The 19,726-nt window shown below is 35.5% G+C and overlaps 2 protein-coding genes across 3 annotated transcripts in view; both read right to left on the reverse strand.

Annotated features, from left to right (window-relative positions):
• Positions 1-6,316: 6,316 nt before the first annotated feature.
• LOC149231629 (disease resistance protein RPV1-like) overlaps positions 6,317-19,726 on the reverse strand; it is an 87,244-nt gene continuing 73,834 nt past the window's right edge. For both annotated transcript variants that reach the window (XM_089376339.1, XM_089376338.1), the window contains one exon: positions 6,317-6,800. In XM_089376339.1, coding sequence (XP_089232465.1) covers positions 6,378-6,800 — 423 coding nt within the window. In that variant the 3' untranslated portion in view covers positions 6,317-6,377. The remainder of the gene's footprint in view (positions 6,801-19,726) is intronic.
• Positions 7,102-7,970, reverse strand: LOC149231630 (uncharacterized). Its single transcript, XM_089376337.1, has 2 exons — positions 7,291-7,970; positions 7,102-7,186 (listed from the first exon to the last, which is right to left on the reverse strand). The coding sequence occupies exons 1-2, from the start codon at positions 7,822-7,824 to the stop codon at positions 7,130-7,132; spliced, it is 591 nt and encodes a 196-aa protein (XP_089232463.1). The 5' UTR covers positions 7,825-7,970; the 3' UTR covers positions 7,102-7,129.

The raw sequence follows: 19,726 nt of genomic DNA on the forward strand, positions 1-19,726 counted from the left end.
TGGTCTGTACTATGATAACTAACTGACAGTAGATTAGAAAGGATTTAACCCTTCGATGATGAAATTTAAGCCCACAAACCTCTTCGGCGGTGGAAACGATCCCTTCAGCACATGATCTCTCTTCTCCTATCTAATAAAGTGTGTTAGCTCAATATAAAACATAGATTTGAATTTCGTCATTTTGGCGTTGATACCTTGGCTATCTGCAAAATCAATTTTGTCTGCAATTTCAAATACCTGATAACGCTACCACTCTCATTGTCAGCGTATTTTTTTTATTTTTTTCAAAATTACAATAGTGTTGATAGCCCCATCATCAACGTTTTTCCTTGTTTATTACAATTTTTCACTGATATTGCAATTGTCAGCATTTAAAAAAATTCAAACTTGACAAATGTGATAACACTAGCCTCGGGATGTTATCAGCACATATGAGACTTCAACATTTGGTAACTTCTGATCCAAGTTATTAGCTTTGTCCCCTCACTTTTATTTTGACCTCTGAGCTTTATTATAATGCATTTCGGCCATCAATTACTCTTCTGACCTCATGCATTAGGGGGCATCTGTTATCAACCTATTTTTCGACCTCGGGTTCTAAGTCCTCTTGATTCATTATGTTGTTGACCTTTTTCTTTGGTCTTGACCACTCATTTTCCCATTTTTTCTCGCTAATTGCACGCATCCCAACTTGTGAGTGTAATTGGAACCCTCTAATCGCACGAAAGACATTTTATCTGGGTGGTTATGATTGAGATTTCATAGTTTTATCTGTGTGGTTGGGAGACTTGTTTTAGATATTTATGGTTCCTAGGAGATCCGTTCGACTCACGTTCTTATCTTATATATTGGAGTTGGCTTGGATGCATTATTGAGAACCTTATCTAACTTCTCTTCATCCTAAACATATACATTCATACTCTTGGAAGTCTTCCCCTTCCTATTTATACTGGGCCATTATAGAGTTTGAAACTAGTTAGAATTTGTGAGCTAGAATCAGGGAGTCATATACTGCTATTGTGATTCAGTTTTGAGAGCCTCATGCTGCTTTGATTTTTTATTCATTATAGTTGGGAGACTCTTTCGGAGTGTGGAGAGGACTACTGAAGTTGAATTTATATTTTTGTATTCTTTTTTATATGGTTAATGAAGATTCATGTTCCCTTCCTTTATATCAGCATTTGCAGTGATTTATGTTCATGTATTTCTTGATGTCTTGAGCTGGAAATCTTCTACATAAGGTCACTTGTCATTTTTGTTTGTTTGTGATTATGTGTAGGTTTGGGATCGTAAGCAAGAAGGAGATTTCTATGGATTGGAGCAAAGAGGATTCTGCATTAGACTCAAAACCCTTCACTAACCTACGAGGAGGCAAGGTACTTGCTCAAACCCTTGTAGCATTAATAATTGCAAGGAGGCTTCTTGCATGATAATTTGACTTGGGGATTTTTATTGTCTTGGGTTAGCCATATAATTTTGTTGTTTAGTGATCCTAATCAATCTTAGGATTGCATAGCAATGGCTCCTTGTGTGTAGAATTTACTGCAAGAATTTCTAAATCTACTTAACAATAGGAACAAGGTTTTGGATTGAAATTGTTTATGGCTAGAAAGTTGTGACCCATTCGTAGAAGTGTACTTGGGCTAATGGGGTGAATCAAAACTAGTTTTGAAGGTTCTACAACCATAAAAAAAAGATAAGGTTGGACACCAAACTCCATTAAATTGATTAAGGTTGGATATACTTCAAAAATATACAAGGAAAAATACTATTATGGTAATTTCAATTAGATTACAACAAGATATTCAAAAACAAATCTCATTGCCCTGATGATGGACTCACTAAGCTAGTCCGAAACGTTGGTTTCAAAACTGTTCACAGGTTTTTCCTCAACATAAAAAAAAGTCTATCAACCTGTATGGACTCCCTCTTTAACAAGATATTCACCATCTAAGGAGAGTAGCACATACAAACAATCTATTAGAAAGATGCTACTTATCAAATCAAAACTATGACAAACATCAACATAAACAATAAGAGACTTACTGAATATTATCCCAAGCTTGAAGCTTGTACATCTCAATCATAAACCAAAGCAAATTTCATTTGTACAAATAAGAAATTGACCCTCCCCCAATGAGTCACAAATGTGAGGATAGAAACAATCGTAAATGCCTCCAAATATGTAGAAAGTAAACTTCCCAAGATGAGTGACTCTATCATCCATCTATAAGCCATAATGCAACATCAAACCATCAAGAAAGGTTAAAGCACTCAAACAATGAGTCTCCAACCCACACATGTGGATAAAATGAGACGTAATACATGTGTGTGTGGTGACTAACTTAATATAATGTGTTAATATCTCCATAAACTTAATTATTTCACTCCATCGCATAAATTGACCAAAGTGTGACATAACTAAACCAAGAGTAGACATGAAACCCTTAGGAAACAATCATTACATAGATCAATAAGTAGGTGCTTAGATGATGATGTGAAAATGCAAGGGGAAAGGGGACATCATGATTTAACCATCACAAACATGAGCAAGTGTGACTAGGAGTGTATATATTCATATGTTTTCCAAAGATAGGGTGACTACATGAGTTATCATTCATTGGGCCTTATCTTCCCTTCTTTTCCTTTTTCTCATATCTAGGACTTAGGGAATGACGCTTTGATCAGTTTGGTACAACTCATAGATATATATATCATTTACATGAATTCACACTTCAATCTTTGAGTTTAAACTTAGATACATCATTCTAGTGTACCTTCAATGATTTTTGACTTTCACCTTTTGCTTTTCTTTCATCACAAATGAAAAAAGGGGAAATCATTTGTCACAAATTTATGAGTGCTTAATCATAAAGGTTCCACATGATGAAAATGAATGAATATGCTATGTAATGACATCGGATAAAATTTGACTAAGATAAATAAGGAGTACAATAAGATCGATGTGTAACACATAGTCAAATCACCAATTATATACCCAAACCATCAAGATGACACACTTCTTTGAGTAAAATTATGAAACATAATGAAACAACTCATCTTACAATTTATAGCCAAAACATCAAGAGTTAGAATAGAGTGGTAAAGTGATCACAATAAAAATAATACACATTGCAGATATCATATACACAGGGATCATACATATCAAGCTAAATGTGGTAGCTAAAGAAACATCTTCCTACACCTAGTGTCTTAGATGGCCAAGGAAAGGTGTCATCAAACCAATGATACATTCATGAATTAAATATAGATCCATATCTCAGTTGGAAAATGATTAATGTGAGAATAATTGTAGCGGTTGACAACATGCTCAATGATAGTGAAAATGATGATAATTGTGGGTTATATGTCCAAAGTCCCACACTTGAGGAAAGCTCTAATAAGAATGTTATAGGAATTACAAACATGTTCATGGAAACTACATCAAAATATGATGAAAACAAAGATGACAATTACGATGACAATAAAATTAACATACATGATGTTATAATTACACAATATACTTGGAGTTGACAAGGAAACTTATCATGAGGACAACAAGCACATGATGAATTGATGATGGAAATGAAGTTGGTGTTAAGGGCTTAAGGATTATGGGTTAACATATGTAGGTTTTATGGGGTTTTAGGAATTAATGGGTTTAGGTAAGGGTTTTAGGAGTTTAGGAGTCAAGGGTTAAGTTTTAAGGGTTAGGGCTTAGGGGGTTGAGGGATAGGAGGTTGAGATCTAGGGGGTTTAAGGGATGCAACAAAAGTGGATGCAAAAATAGATGCAATATTCAATACAAACTTGGATGCAAGATAGGATATGTACGTGGATCCAACAGTAGAAGAAAACATGGTTGTAGTAGTAGGCCAAAAACTTGGAGAAAATTATGGTGAAACAAAAATGGATGCAAGAACGAACGCAGAAAAAGACACAAACTTGGATGAAAAATAAGATATAAAAAGGGATGTAAACATGGACAGAAGCATGGGTGTAACAGTGGACACAAAATTTGATGTAATGGAAGTAGATGCAAAAGTAGATGTTAAATGAGATGAAATACTTAATACAAAACCTAACGTAAAAGTGGATGCAAAAACATACACAATATTTGTTGCAAACTTGGACATAGAAGCAGATGAAAATGTGGATGAAAAAGTGGAAGAAAATGTGGGTGTAACGATAGGCACAAAACATGGCAAAAATTGTGGTGCAACAAAACTGGATGAAATGGAGGACACAAAAAGAGGATGCAAAAAGGGATGCAAAAGTGGACGCAAACATGGGTGCGATAGTGGACACAAAATTGGATGCAATAGAAGCAGATGCTAAAGTAGATCCAAAACGAGATGCAAATCCCGATGCATAAAAATGAGATGCAATATTTGATGCAAACATGGATGCAAAAGTGGAAGAAAATGTGGGTACAATAGTAGGTGCAAAACATGGTGCAAATTGTGGCATAACAAAAGTGGATGTAAAAGTGAATGCAATGATAGATGCAAAAAAATAAACAAACTTTGATGCAAAAGAAGATGCAAAAAGGGATGAAAAAGTGGATGAAAACATGGGCGCAACATTGGATGCAAAAGTCGATGTAACATAAGTAAATGCAAAAGGAGACGCAAAAACCGATGCAAAACCTGACACAAAAGTGGATACAAAAAAGGATGCAAAAATATATGCAAAAGTTGATACAAACTTAGACATAAATGAGGATGAAATTGTGGATGAAATTAGAAGCAAAAGTGGCGCAAAGGTAGGCGCCAAGCTAGGTGCAAATTGCGGCACAATAAAAGTGGATGCAATACTGGACACAATAATGGATGCAAAAGAATTATGCAAAACAAGATGCAAAAGTGGTTGCAACAAAAGTAGATGCAAAACTAGACACAAAACTTGGTAGAAAGGGGGATGCAAAAATGGATGCAAAAGAGGTTGTAAAAGAGGATGCAAAATATAATGCAAGTTTAGGTGAAAAAAGTGGATGCAATAGAAAATGCAAAAGTGGGTGAAACAAAATTAGGTGCCAAATTGGATGCAAAACCTAGTGCAAAGAATGATGCAAAACTTGGCGCAAAACCTGGTGGTAAACTTGGTGCAAAACATGACGCAAATTTTCTATCAAGTATGATGTGTAAAAAGGCTCATTCTATAGCCCAGTATGATGTGTATGATGTGTATGATGTGTAAGGTTGTCAGTTCGTAATTTTGGTGCAGAAAGGCTCATTCTACAGCCCAGTATGATGTGTATAATGTGTATGATGTGTAAGGTTGTCAGTTCGTCGTCAAAGTTGAAATGTTGGGCAAAAAAAAAAAAATCTAAAAAAAAAGTTAATAAATAACTATACAATTTTTTTTAAATAATGTGAGTGCACATGAAGAAGTTGGATCCCTATCGGCTCATGTTAAATTTGTATTTAAGATGGATCTATGCTCGTATTATATTAAAATTTGAAAAAATATTTATATACCTTATAATATAATAGAATGTTAAAATACAAATGCTATGAGAAAAAGTGATGTGGTAGGATTTCATGAGGTATCTTCAAAATGTAATTTTCTAAATCTAGGAAGTCTCTAGAATTTCTAGATTATGTAAAAATTCTAGAAAAAGATGTAATAGAAACTAATTGTATTTAGAAAGTATGTTCCTAAGATGAATTGTAGATTTTATAGATTTTAGAAAATACTAGAATATGTAAAACATTTTGTTTGGGAAAAAATTATGATAGGTTCCTAAAATCAAGGGGTTTTCTCTCAAGTTCCTCTAAAAATGAATGAGAAGAATTATCTTTTAAGAAATCCTAAATTTTTCCTTCTCTTAATATTAATAGGAATGTAATGTGTTTGCTGAACCAACCAAGAAAAGAGAAATGCCTTAATCTCCTCGATAAATAAAATGGTAAATAATTTTAAATTTTAAATTTGAATGGTGATTTCTTGTAATTTTATGTCTAAATATTGATTTGGAGGGGCATTATATTTTTGTTCTTCGTATTAAAATTATTTGTTTCAGCCTTTTTAATTGTACTTAAATCATTTAATTTCGATTTCTATATAGCTTTCCTTGGGTCAGTCTCCCATCAAAAAGGAAAATGATAATAAAATAATTGTTCTCTTAATTAATTATAACTTTTTATAATATTATTAATAAATTCCATAATAAAAATAACATGACGAAAACATAAACTTAGTAGCTACTTTGTTGGCCTTAGCAAAATTCCTTCCTTAGCAATATACCTTGAGGACAATAAGCGAAGCCACAACTGTTCACAATTGTTGCACGAAATTTGCATAGCAGAAATATTTCACTCCTCACCTTACTCACAAAATAACCAATCCAAACCATATTCCGCGGAATCCAAACCCTATTCCACTTTCGCGGAAAGACTTATGATTTGATTCAACACATCTAAAACCTGGTTTTCACTCGAAAACGTGAGTATCCATCCCCTGTCACCGCCCTCCACATTGAGTCCAGCCCTTTTGTAAATATTCACATTGTCGAAATTATCTTCATCTGTAAATAATGTGGAGTGTTGTGTCCACAGATACATATGTACCCATGCTCTCTCACTGTATTCACGGCGGGTTACAAACACCTCGTTTCGGGCACCACCATTGCATGCTTCGAAACTTACAACGAACTTATCGTACTGTGTGATAAAGCACATCAATATTGCACTGTATGAATGTACTTTCTCTAGAACCAGCCGAGATTCATATGTGGCTGTAGAAGGGACCTCCCGCAGTGTCACACCATGAAAACTGTTCAGTAATTTTTCAAACTCCTGCACAAATTTCACCGTAGATAATTTAATTTTAGATTTATGAGTATAAAAATAATAAAAAATTAATTATCAATATTTAAAATATAAATATAAATATTTCAAAAATTAAAATTTATGTTATTTTATCATTATTTGATCATCAATATGTTCATTAAATTTAAATATACTTAAAATAATTTTGAGAAATACTATTATGTTTTCTCCAAATTCCTTATATTGATGAATAATTCTCACAATGATTTTCCTAAAAACAAACAACAAACTTGATATATTTTACAATTTAATTTATTACTATTGCCATCCGAGCGGTTCCTTAGATATTTTATAATTTAATTTATTGCCTTTATTGCCATGTTCGTGCTTTCAGAGTGCTCCGGCGATCTCATCTGCACACAAAAACATGTTTCTTCATCACAACGAAAATTAACGAAATCTTTGTCAACATATTTCTTGGCGACATAGAAAATAGGTATTCGTTACAGGTACTCACGCAAAAGTTGTCCAACTCTTGTGAAAACGTGAAGAAATTTAGGCGTTCCAACTGACTCCATGCTGCTTCGATCGTGAAACGACACTCCTCCGCCGTAATCTCTTCCAATGACCCGCATTCTGCAACATTCTGGATTCTGACATAACCACACCTCTTTATGTTGAGAAATTTGAGACGTCCAAGTTTTGGAAGATTCATATGCTGCAAATTCTGGCAACCCTCCAGATTCAGTTTTACAATGGTTGATTGGGAGACTTCAACCTGCCTCAGACGACGGTTATGTGAAACATCAACAATTTCCAGCCCAGGACAAGCACCGGCAGGAATGCTCAAGTCGGATATGCGTGTGTGGATCAAAGTCAAATCTGTTAAAGCATCCATGGCATTATTATCCAAGGTAAAATTTTCTATTGGACTAGAGATTATAGTCAAAACTTTCAGATGTTTCAGCAGTGAGATTCCTGCTGGTAATATGCGCACTTTGGAGCCATATATTTCTAACTTTTCCAAACATGTGAGCTGTTCAATAGGCATGCTGATATGCTGCAATTCGGAGCATCCGACCAGAAACAACTCTTTTAACTTCACTAGAAAGGCCACGGAACATGGTAACTCTCTGAAGCTCTCACTCCCTATTTTTAGTTGTTCTAATTTTCACGGTAGTTCTAATTTCGAAGGAAATTCTAGTAAACTAGTATCTAGTAAATTCAAGTATCTTAAATGCCTCTGAGAGCCAATTCCCTATGGAAAGTGTAGAAATTGTGTACAACCTTTGAAGTCGATATGCTCCAATGTGGAAATCTCTCCCAAAATATCCACTGGGATGGATAAGTTGCTGCAGTCTCGCAATGTCAAATGTTGAAGTTGCAATAATTGAGAGAAGGAATTGGGCAATGTGGTTAGTTCAGTAGAGCCAGATAGATCTAAATGTCTTATCATTTTAAGCTCCGAGAAGTCAAATAGGATTGATTGTGAAATTATGATATGATTCAACACTATCTCATTCAAGTTTTGCATCAAAATGCCTATCGATTGAAGAAAACGGGTAAAACTATTTCCATCAAATGATTTCGTGGAATGTTGTTAGAATCTACTTGAAGATGCATGCTTTGTGCAATCCATGTGGAGCACACGCAAGTCCAAAGGTACCTGCAATGACTAACGAAGTACATGAAGTCGGTGCATGAATTAACTGAGTACATGATTAACGAGAGCGCGGGACAAATACTTACCTCATCAATAGAATTGAAGAAATTTTCGAGGTGGCCTTGAAAACCTTCAAGTTCCAAAACTCTTAAATTTTTCACTGAAATGGTACGAGGAAGGGAAATGCAGGGAGAATTACGCCAACGAAGCCATACCAAATCACCGGAGATGGAAGCAAGAAACTTCAAGACGCGCTTTATGGGATGTTCAACAACCAGAAGACGTACACCCGTAATGTTTATGTCCATTGGGAGTTGAGATGGACTCTGACCTTTACGGATGCAGATGCCTCGTATCGGACGGGAAAGTGATCCGCTCTAAGAAGCACATTCAAGAACGAAATAAGTATGCTCTACTCAACACCAACTTAATGAATACTTTTTCTGAATAGATAAATTCTTTGTTGAAGTTCTACCAAACCATTTTCTTTTTTTTGTCCAAAAGTAAAAAAATAGAGCTTCTTCATTATATAAAATAGAAGTTCTACCAAACAGCTATTCACTTTTTACGTTTTTTTTACCTATCGAAGATTTTATCCAAAACTTTCAAACTTTCACACCCTAATGGCTCATAGCAGTAACAAATCAGTGGTCTAACTAATTCGGAAGAACATCACAGTCACAAACTATCAAACAGAATCTGAAGAACAACGTACAATTGAGAGAGGCAATCAGATCGTAGGGCTCTAAGTTTTAACAGGCTGCATGATGGAAAATAAATAGGTGTTAGTAGTTCCTGCACATTAGCCCCTAGAAAATAAATAGGTGTTAGTAGTTCCTACACATTAGCCCCTCGAGGGCTCTTCTTTTGAATTCTTAAAAACCAGCAATCCCGTTATCATTTTCCAATCGATATTTTATATAAAACTAGCAATGCAAATGCAAATACAATTTTTGTAAGACACTTAAAAAATCGCTTTTTTATTTTACATTAACCCCTGGAAAATAAATAGGTGCTAGTAGTTCCGACACATTAACCCCTGCAAAATAAATAGGTGTTAGTAGTTCCTAGTTCCTACACATTAGCCCCTCGAGGGCTCTTCTTTTGAATTCTTAAAAACCAGCCATCGCGTTACCATTTTCCAACCGCTATTTTATATAAAACTAGCCATGCAAATGCCAAGACATTTTTTTACCCTTTTCTTAAAAAGTCTTACCTATTTTATATTAATATTTAATATCAATACAATAAAAAGATATTTTTTTGTCCTAAATATTTTAAAACAAAGTAGTTTGAGACAAAAATATTTTAAGACAAGATAGTTGAAGACAAAAATATTTTAAGACAAAATTTTATATTTAAGAGAAAAACATTGTAATACAAAATTATTTTAAACCAGAACTTTATATCTAAGATAAAAATAGGTTTGAGACAAACATTTTAAGACAACTTTATATTTAAGACAATGGCCTAACAACTACAAAATTGACTCTGATAGTGCACCCTAAGTCCCCCAGGCTACTTGCTTGTACAAAGGATTTTATTTCACTTACCATTCACATTATCTTATATAAAGACAACGATTTGTTGGGCTCTTTGTTTTGTGGGTATAGCCGACTCTAAAAAACGCGACAACTTTTCTTGGCAAGATTTCCTAGACATCAATTCCACTTGTGTCCCTTTGATCTCTGTTGATGCGATTAGAGATAACTTGTCTGTCGTTGCATTCGGCCAGTGAGTCACTTTGGTGGTTACTATTGCAGAGCAATTGATAAACTAACTAAACAGTGGGCTCCTTGTCTTGGTTATGTGATTAAGCCTTGAGTTTGAATTTCCTTTAATATGCATCACCTAAGACTTTGGATCTAGCTTAGGGTAATCAGTTGCAAGAAAGATTGCAATGTGGCTCGCTTACAATTGGGTGGAGAATTGAAGTCCTTCCTTCATTTTTTAGTCATCATTAAACACAGAGATAAGTGTACATTGCTTATGTATATTGCTTTATAGAGTGTGATGAATCTTGTTACATTGTGAAAGGTGAAAAATCTTGCGTGTTTGTAAATGTAAATGAATGTCTGAGTTTTGATGCTCAATGTATCTTCATGATTAGAAAGGTGTCATGTATGCACGTGAATTTTAAAGTGTGCCTAGAATATGCTATTCATTATTATGTGCATGGTGAATATGAAATTATGTGTTCATATTCAGTCAGTTGATTTCCAAATTTATGGGTGTACTTAGTTTAATCAATCCCTACGCTAGTTATTTTATCAAAACTGAGAATTTAGGTACCAGGAATTGGGCCATGAGTCTCCTTGAAACTACAGGACGATGGGTGCACAACAATTGTAGTTTTTCTTTATGAACCTAGCCCAAGTTTCTTTTTAGTCCATATATGCTATGTTTTTGAGGTCAAGAGGAAGTGGGAGAACATGACTTTGTTGACATGCTAACAGGTCCAATACCTAGTGGGTGTTGGTGAAACCACACCCTAGTGGAACCATGTGATGTGTATAGACACCAACCATAATCCATCGACCCTAATGATCAAATATGAGGTAAGGGAAGGGTCTATACACTTGACCAAATGTCGTTTTATTTTGGGTGAGAAGCCTGAAGGCTAAGAGTGTTGTCCAAGCAGAACTAGGAGTGTTGGGAACATTTTCAGCCACCCATCCTTGAGATATTTGTACCCTACAACATCCTAAGAGTGTAGAAACTAATATAAATTTTCTACTATTGATGTATTCGAACTAAAAACAAGTGATTATAAATTTCCTCTACTATTCCGCGAAATGGAAATCACAATTTAAAAACACATGCAATGACATGCAACCATCAAAACAACACAAGAACACAATTATTATAGGGAAACTCAACAGGGAAAAACCCTTTCACTACTTTTCATTAATCACATGAGAATGAGAAACTATTACAATGTCTTGCTTCAATTCTAAAGCACACTTTGCACTGTAAACTTGTTCTCCTACTAATTATCCTGATCTGGAAAACACTTAGTCAATTCAAGGCCACATCTTTCTTCTATTTCCTTACAGAATTTTTGAGGAAATTAACTCCTAAATAATAGGGGAATTCACTATTTCCTTGTGCAAATCCCAAGTAATTGATCGTCTGCCTCAATGCCCAGTATGTACACTCAACTAATATACAATTAATAATTACAATGTTCTTTTTCCTCCACTTTAGTCCGACAATTCAAATTCCATGCATGTTTGGGCTATTTTTAGCTGATTGACCAATTTAATCGAGAGATCATTCAGTTAACAATTTTTCTACTATTCAACTGACCTTCAACTGACTCGACTAGTTGCTTGAGCTCTGTTAACTAATTCAAACTGAAAATAACTAAATTAGATTGCTAAATTTTAGCAACACTACATCCACAACTGTACTTCTATGCTATAACTCGAATTTACTTAGTAAACTAGTAGAGAAGGCCATGCCACAAAAGGTCACTGCCATCCAAGTCCTCTTGCTGATTTGGAATATCAAATTACTAAATTTGACTAAGGAACAAGTCAAATTTAGCCTTTCTTGCTACAATTTCTAACACTCCCTCTTAGCAAGAAAGGGATTTTGCACCACCGATATCTTGCTCCTATGGAATTTGATTTTTCCTCTTGACAATGCCTTTTTCAATATATCTGCATCTTGCTTCTTAGTTAGAATGTATTGTAGCATCATAGTTCTCATATGCACACAATTACGTAAGTGATGGTACCTGATATCAATGTGCTTGGACCTGTCATGAAATACTATATTCTCAGAGACTTTGATACAACTTTGATTATCACAATAAATCATTTTCAAATCCATCTGTTGACTGAAAATACCCACAAGTATCTTCCTCATCAATATGGCCTCACATGTTTCTTGACTTGTAGTCATGTATTCATCTTCTGCTGAGTTGAGTGCCACATACTTATGTTTCCTATTATACCAGGAAATAGCTACAGACCCAACACTGAAGATAGAACCTGAAGTACTTTTCTTTTCTAATGGACTCCTTTCTGATTTTGTACCAGTGAAGCCTTGGATCTTCACTCTCTTTGTCCTCATGTACCATACCCCATACTCGGTTTTTCCTCTCAGGTACCTCAACACATGCTTTGTTGCCTTCCAATAAAGCTTGGTAGGCTTCACCATGGCTTGAATCAATTGATCAGTTGCATAATGTATGTTGGGCCTTGTGTTCACCAGAGACATCAAGGATCCCACAAGCTGTCTATAGATGGTAGCATCTACTGCCTCTCCTGAAGAAGCACTCTCCTTCCTCCAGTTTGTAGCTATAGGTGTGTCCATCGACTTGCAGTTCTCCATGTAAAATCTCTGAAGTATTTAGAGGCATACTTCCCTGACTCACAAACATTTCATCATTACCCTGCCATACTTCTAGCCTACGGAAGTAATGTATCAATCCCATGTCCTTCATCTCAAATTCTCTTGCAAGGTCCTCCTTGCAAGATCGGTGCAACAACTCATACCCTCTAAGTATCAAGTCATCAACATACAATACCAAGATAAGCAACTTTCCATATACCACAATGTGATAGAGGTTGTCATCTGCTTCACTTTTGGTGAATCCCAATCAACTCAGATATGTATAAATTGGAGTGTAACATGCTCAGGGTGTGTGTTTGATACCATACAGGGCTCTTTTGAGTCTACACATGTCTCCCAATCGTATGTCTCAAATCCCTTTGGCTTCTATATGTAAATTTATTTCTCAACAATACCAATGAGAAAGGTTGTCTTCACATCCATCTGGTGGATCTTCCACCCCATCTGTGTAGCTAATTCTAGAATGGTTATGATTGAGGAATATATTTCCACTGGTGAAAATGTTTCCTCATAGTCCACTCCCTCTACGTGAGATAAGCCTTTGGCTACAAATCTAGGCGTGTACTTCTCAATGCTCCTAACAAATGCACAATTCACTTTATAGATCCATCTGGAACCAACTATTGACTTGTTCTTTGGCCTTGATATCCCCTCCCATACATTTTTATTCATGATGGAGTGATACTTCTCCACCATAGCATAAACCCACACTCATTGAGAAACTGCTTCCTCAAATGAAGAAGAATCTAACTCAATGAGCTCTGTAATGAGAGACATATACCCAATGTACCTGTTTGGTGACCTCATCTTCCCATGTTAAGATGAAGGAGGTACCACATGCTCCCATGCATCCTGTACCAATCTGTCAGCTTCTTTGGTTCTATTGCTCCCATCTACGGAAGATTTTGGTTGAGTGGGTGCCTCCACTTGGCCTCTTTTCTACTCCTCTACATGTGGTTTCTCCAAAACCTCCTAAAGCTCTACATGTGGCTCCTTCTAAGGAATTATAAGCTCCTCCTATGGTGGGATACTCAACTCTCACTCTAGAGAGCATCTCATAGCCTTCCCCTCATCAAATTTGACATCTCTCCTCATTACTATCATCCCGGGTGATGAAACATACACCCTATAGTTATGATGTGTCTCTATGTATCCTAGAAAGACTCCCATCTCAGCTGTAGGCTCAATTTCGTCCTGCTATACTTGGAGACATGACAATACACAGTAGCTCCAAAATTTTTGAAATGAGATATAGCTGGCTTCCTCCCATAGAAATCTTAGGGTGTTATCATGACAAGTATTCAACGAGGACTCTGATTCTACAAATAAACTATGTTGTTGCATGCTTATGCCCATAGGTGTAATGGAAACCCCTAATCATAAAACATGGATCTTTCTAGTCCCACTATTATTAATTTCTTCCTTTCAACCACCCCATTTTATTGTCAGTTACGAGGTGTTATTAGTTCTCTTCTAATACCCTCTTTGGCACAAAAGGCCTTAAAGGTGCTAGATACATATTCTCCTGCATTATCACTTCTCAGGGCTTTCAATTTTTGACCAGTATCCTTTTAAACCAATGCTTTGAATTCAATAAATTTTGAGAAAACTTCATCCTTCTTCTGCATGAAGAAGATCCAACATTTTCTTGAAAAGTCATCAACAAAAATAACATAATACTTGTGGTGTGTTGTGGAGGTTGTAGAAAATGGTCCACATACATTATAATGGACTCACTTCAAGATTACTCCAACTCTGTTATCTCATCCCTGGAAGGTGGATTTGACATATTTCCCCAATGTGCGTCCCTTGCAGACATCATGTTGGTCAAGGGTGCATCTCGGGAGACCAATGGTAATATGTTGCATGATTTTTAAGGCCCCGTGGTGTAAGTGTCCCATGTCTTCATGCCATAGTTCTTTGGCATCCCAACTATGCACTTCTCCTACCATGCTACTTAGTGCAACACAAGATTCCACCTCAAGTTTGTATAGGTTCTTCACAAAAACTCCAAGCTGTTTCACTTGCCCGATAATTACATGTCTTAGAAAGGATCTCCCCTTACTAAAAACAACATCATAGCCATGGCCCTCCAATACAACTATAGATATCAAGTTCTTCTTCACCCCAAGTACATACATGACATCTTTCAGATGAAGATGGGATCATGACTCCCTCTTAAAGGTTATGGTACCAATTCCTTTGGTACTATACCACCCATCATCCCTAAGTTCTATGTGCATCTCGAGATCCTTCTCCTCTAGGATACTAAATAATTATTTACATCATGTCATATGGAACGAACCTGAATATAGATACCACACACTCCCCATTAAAGTGTTGACCATACATGAAATTAGGGTGAAGTCTAATTCGAATTGTGAGGGAAGTGCTTCACCTATTGCTCCTCTTGAAGGCTTATTGTTAGACTTCTTGTGCGAACACTTTGTTGCATAGTGCCCAAATTCATGGCAACGAAAACATTTTATCTTCCACAAGTCCTTCTTCTTGCCATTTTTCTGGCTAGTCTCTAGTTTTCTTTGGGCCTTATTTCCCTTTCCAACCAAGGGAAAACTCTCTTCCTCCTTGGATTTGGATGTTACTCCATCTCTAGTGTTCCGTTGAATTTCTTCCTGCAACAAGTCAGACAGAAGTGTCTCCCAATTTGGTAATTTTTTCCTTCCATTTACAGATTCCCAATAGTTGTGCCACGATTTTACAAGATCTAGGAGGTCTAAGATCACGAGTTCTAGAGAGGGAATACTTTCTCCAACTCCTCCAAGCTCATCTCAACACTGAGTGAACCCAGCGAGTAATGTGGAATGGTTTCTCTTTTATGCAATCAGGTATTCCTGAGCTTGTCCCTTAATGCCAATCCTATTGGTGTGTTAGGATTCAAAGTAACTTTTCCTTCCCCTAATATTATTTTTTAACTTGAGGAGGTGGAGGATTTTGATTATGGCATATTATGCTCTTCTAAGAAATGTGAGTAGGCCTTTTACTTAAATGTTCTAGGTAAAGAAATTTGTTCATATGTTGCTAGATACGATCCAAGAGGAAGGTCTGTAAAGTATAAATAATTGTGGTTGGATTAATATATTATTTTTTAGCCATATTTTAGAGTGGAATATTTGGAGGAATCAACTTTATGTGTCATTTTTACTACTTCTCTCACCTTGAAAATTTCCACAGAAAAGCTTTAGGATCCATCTTGAGGCCTTAAATGACCACAATTTTTGGTCTTGACCTTATTATGGACCCCAATTCCATAATTCATATACATGTTGATAGCGAAAAATTTCCCAACAATAGTTTGTGACTCTCTCTAGTATGAGGTCCCAACTAGACCTCACAAAATTTGGTATGAGAGGACCATTCAAATTTTGGCTCAGCTCCTATGCTTAGTTGTGTGTAAGTAATATGAGGTGTGTGTGATCACTACAATTATGGGTGCACCTATGGGGCTAGTAGCTATATTGAATGTAAGAATGCAAGAATTCTAACCTATTTAAATGGGGAAATAGATGAGAAAAACTGAGGTGATGAGTATAAAATTACATATATCTACATTTAAGGATTGTTTATTATCAACCTGGAAGGCATTGCACACATAGATTATTGTGGAGTACTAAAGAAGGTATGTTTTTGGTAATTATTTCAGCATCTTTTCATTAGAACTTACAAACCTTTTTGCATCATGAACTAGGAAAATGATAAGAAATTGTAATGAAACCCGTGAGATTAATGTGCAAAGCGGAAACACTGACAATTGTCATTTTCTTATGTAGAAAGAAGGGAAAACAAAAGACTGTCGTGCTGAAGAAAGGACAAGGACGGGTAAATCGTTGTCGCTTTGACAGGAGACCGTATGCAAACAAGGCAAAGCAAATCAAAGCGAATCAGCCCTGGAAAGGAAGTGGAGATATCAGCTCGGCGCAAAAAAGGAAAGAGATGACTGAGGACTAACGGTTCGACGAATCCCTCAGGATCCTTGATCCTGAGGGATCATTGTTTTATCTATTTCTGCACTTAGATATCTCCGCCTTCACCCTTATAAAAGGGGGCAGCACTGTTAGCTCGAGGAGGGTTGGTGATGTTTTTATGTAATTTCTCTGAAGATTGAAACTTTGATCATCAAGTCTCGTTGAGAACTGATCTACTGTAATTCCATTTTATGCATTAATACAAACTCGGTTGCTATTTTATCCCTGAGTCTGGAATAACTTCAAGCGGTGTACCCCTGGAGGCTAAGGGCCCAGCCCTGGAGGACACTTTCTCCTGTACTATTACGTTTGGTTTATGCGTGGTTTGCTTATCAGCATTATTTGGTAATCTGATGTGTTTTGTTAGTTTACATCACATGCTCTGTTATGTTTACTTTACTGAGACAGAACTATTTCATTGACTCTGCAATGTATCACTGTTCTTCTAAGTGTTAATATAATACTGTTAGTCTTTACAGAATATTGTTGTTGTTTAATTACAGAGCCTCTGTGTTGTGCACTTATTACGGAATTCATCTTAGCGATTATGTTCTTTGCGATTGTTGGATCTATAGACATTGTTGTTCCATTCTGAAACGCAGTCGTAATCTTTTATAGCTGAGAGTGATAATTGGTTTACCAAGATCGGGTTACTATTAAGGTGTGTCGTGTGCATATATGGTTTTGAAGTGTTGTTCTATAATTCATCATTAATCAGAGCTGTTCCATTTTGGTGTGTTGTTCAATTCGTCCTTTAGGGTGAAGGATTGCCATTTGATTCCTGTAGGTCACGATTCGTGCATTTGATCTTGTAGACTAAGGTGTTACTGCTTGCTAGACTTAGTTGCTGTTACAGTTTCAGATTTGTTGTTCTATTTCAGATTTGCTGTTCTATTTGAGGTTTGTTGTTCCATTTCAGATTTGTCGTTCCATTTCTTATTTCGCTGTTCCATTTCGTATCTGTCGTTCTATTTCCTGTTCTTTGTTATTTTGGTGTGAAGAACGATCCAGGGCTGTAGTGAGCACTGACTTTTACTGCCTAGCTCCCAGATCCACGATCTGTTCTTTGATTTACCTTAGTTCCATCAATTTACAAAGGGATGAGTTACTGCTACTGAACCCTTGACTGATAACTTGCTTAGTTTTCTGAATGTGTAGTTTAATCTTTTGAAGTAGTTTACTGTAAACAAGCATCCATTTACTCTTGTATTTTTGAACACTGTACTACTAGCATTACTCTGACAAATGATAGCCTCAGACTGAGACACTCTTTGAAATAACAAAACGTTCCTGGATTGACAACTAATGTGAGGTAATTAGAGGTGAAAGAGACCCTTTTTATAGCTCCACAATTATCAAAACAAGACATAGAATAGTCATTGACCAAACCAATAAGTACCTAATATAGAAGGCAATTAAACTGAAACCAAGTACAAGGGATGATACTTCCCAAGGATCAAATGTGCAATTCTTCTTCTCCAACAAGTCCTTATTAAGTACCTTTTGAATATGAAATCCATTCCAGGTTGTCAAATTCGTTAGCTAGTAATTGAGGAGAACATTAAGAGTATCTAGCCTATCCATTGGTTCTCGTAGTTTATTCTTTTCCTCTTTAAATGTCACAATTTCCTACTCAAGTATAAAGGATAGATCATATGTATTTTGTTTCTTATTCTTCTATTATGACTGCTCTACCTATTCTCTCATTTGGACATTTTCAAAAACAAGTTGATAAACTAGTTGTTGCATTGAGTCCAATCGATCCTCACTTTTTCTTAGGCAAGCTAGTTGTAGTTTATCCATAACTAAATTTATGCAGTTAGTCTAGACAACTTCCTTTTCTTTCTTTTTTCATACCATGATAATCTCCTTGCTGATTCTCTTCCATGTCATAGAAGTTTCTCTACAGACAACATGAAATAGTGTAAATACCTAAATATCCAATACATCTTTTGGATCATATGCTAGTTGAGTCGGTTTAAATTATTGTGTTGAGGTAAAATGCCCCTTCATTTTCATTGATTTATAATTGTGTATTTTATTATGTGTTCCTATGTTATCTTTTTAAAGTATAAATATTTCAAATTTTGTTCAATTTATAAGTTTAAAAAAATAACAAGTACATATCATCGTACAATAAAAAAAACATGGGAAGTATACTTTTTACTCAATTTGCATAGGATACAATGTATTGCCTTTAGGTAACAAATATCATATTGGGGAAAATATGCTTTGGATGTAGAACTTTATACAGGGAATAAACACTCACCTTTGAAGGATATTGGTCATTGCATTAATTCAAATACATAATTTTTCAATATACTTAAAACAAAATATGATTTCTGAAAAATGTTTCTTAGATCTATAAGACATAGATTAAGTTCAAATAGCAAATGAAGTCATAAATGAAGGAAAATGGGTAGTAATTAGAAATGGAAAGCTATTATTAGGGATAGAGACCATAATGATACTAATGACTTGGAATTTAGGACATTATCAACCCATTTTTTAGAACTGTCATGGATTTACGTGGCATAAAATTTGTTTGCTAAGTTTTCTCTTTATGGATCAAACATTTTATGTTTCGTGAAAACCTGAAGTACATATTATGACCTAGTGATATAAGCTTATATGTCATTGGGAAAGGTAGATCTAACCTGGAATGTCAACCTTTTTAAAAGATAAGAGGACATATTTCCTCTTGTTGATATAAAAACCAAAACCTAAAAACTGGGCTATGTAGGCCAATGACAAACTAAGAATTACAAACAAAGATGATGAAGGAATAAGATAAAAACAGATTTTTAAGGGACATTTTTATTTTTTATATATGGTAAAACATTATTATTTGAGGGGATAGTCTTCAAAGGGCTTCCATGAGGATGAGATTTGTAAATATTATGATACACTTACATGATTATCTAATTTCTCTGTAATTTTATTTC

This window comes from Pinus tabuliformis, chromosome J (genome assembly GCF_031772625.1).
Source record: "Pinus tabuliformis cultivar Carrire ecotype Pingquan chromosome J, CPIR1, whole genome shotgun sequence".
In the NCBI taxonomy this organism is placed as follows: domain Eukaryota; kingdom Viridiplantae; phylum Streptophyta; class Pinopsida; order Pinales; family Pinaceae; genus Pinus; species Pinus tabuliformis.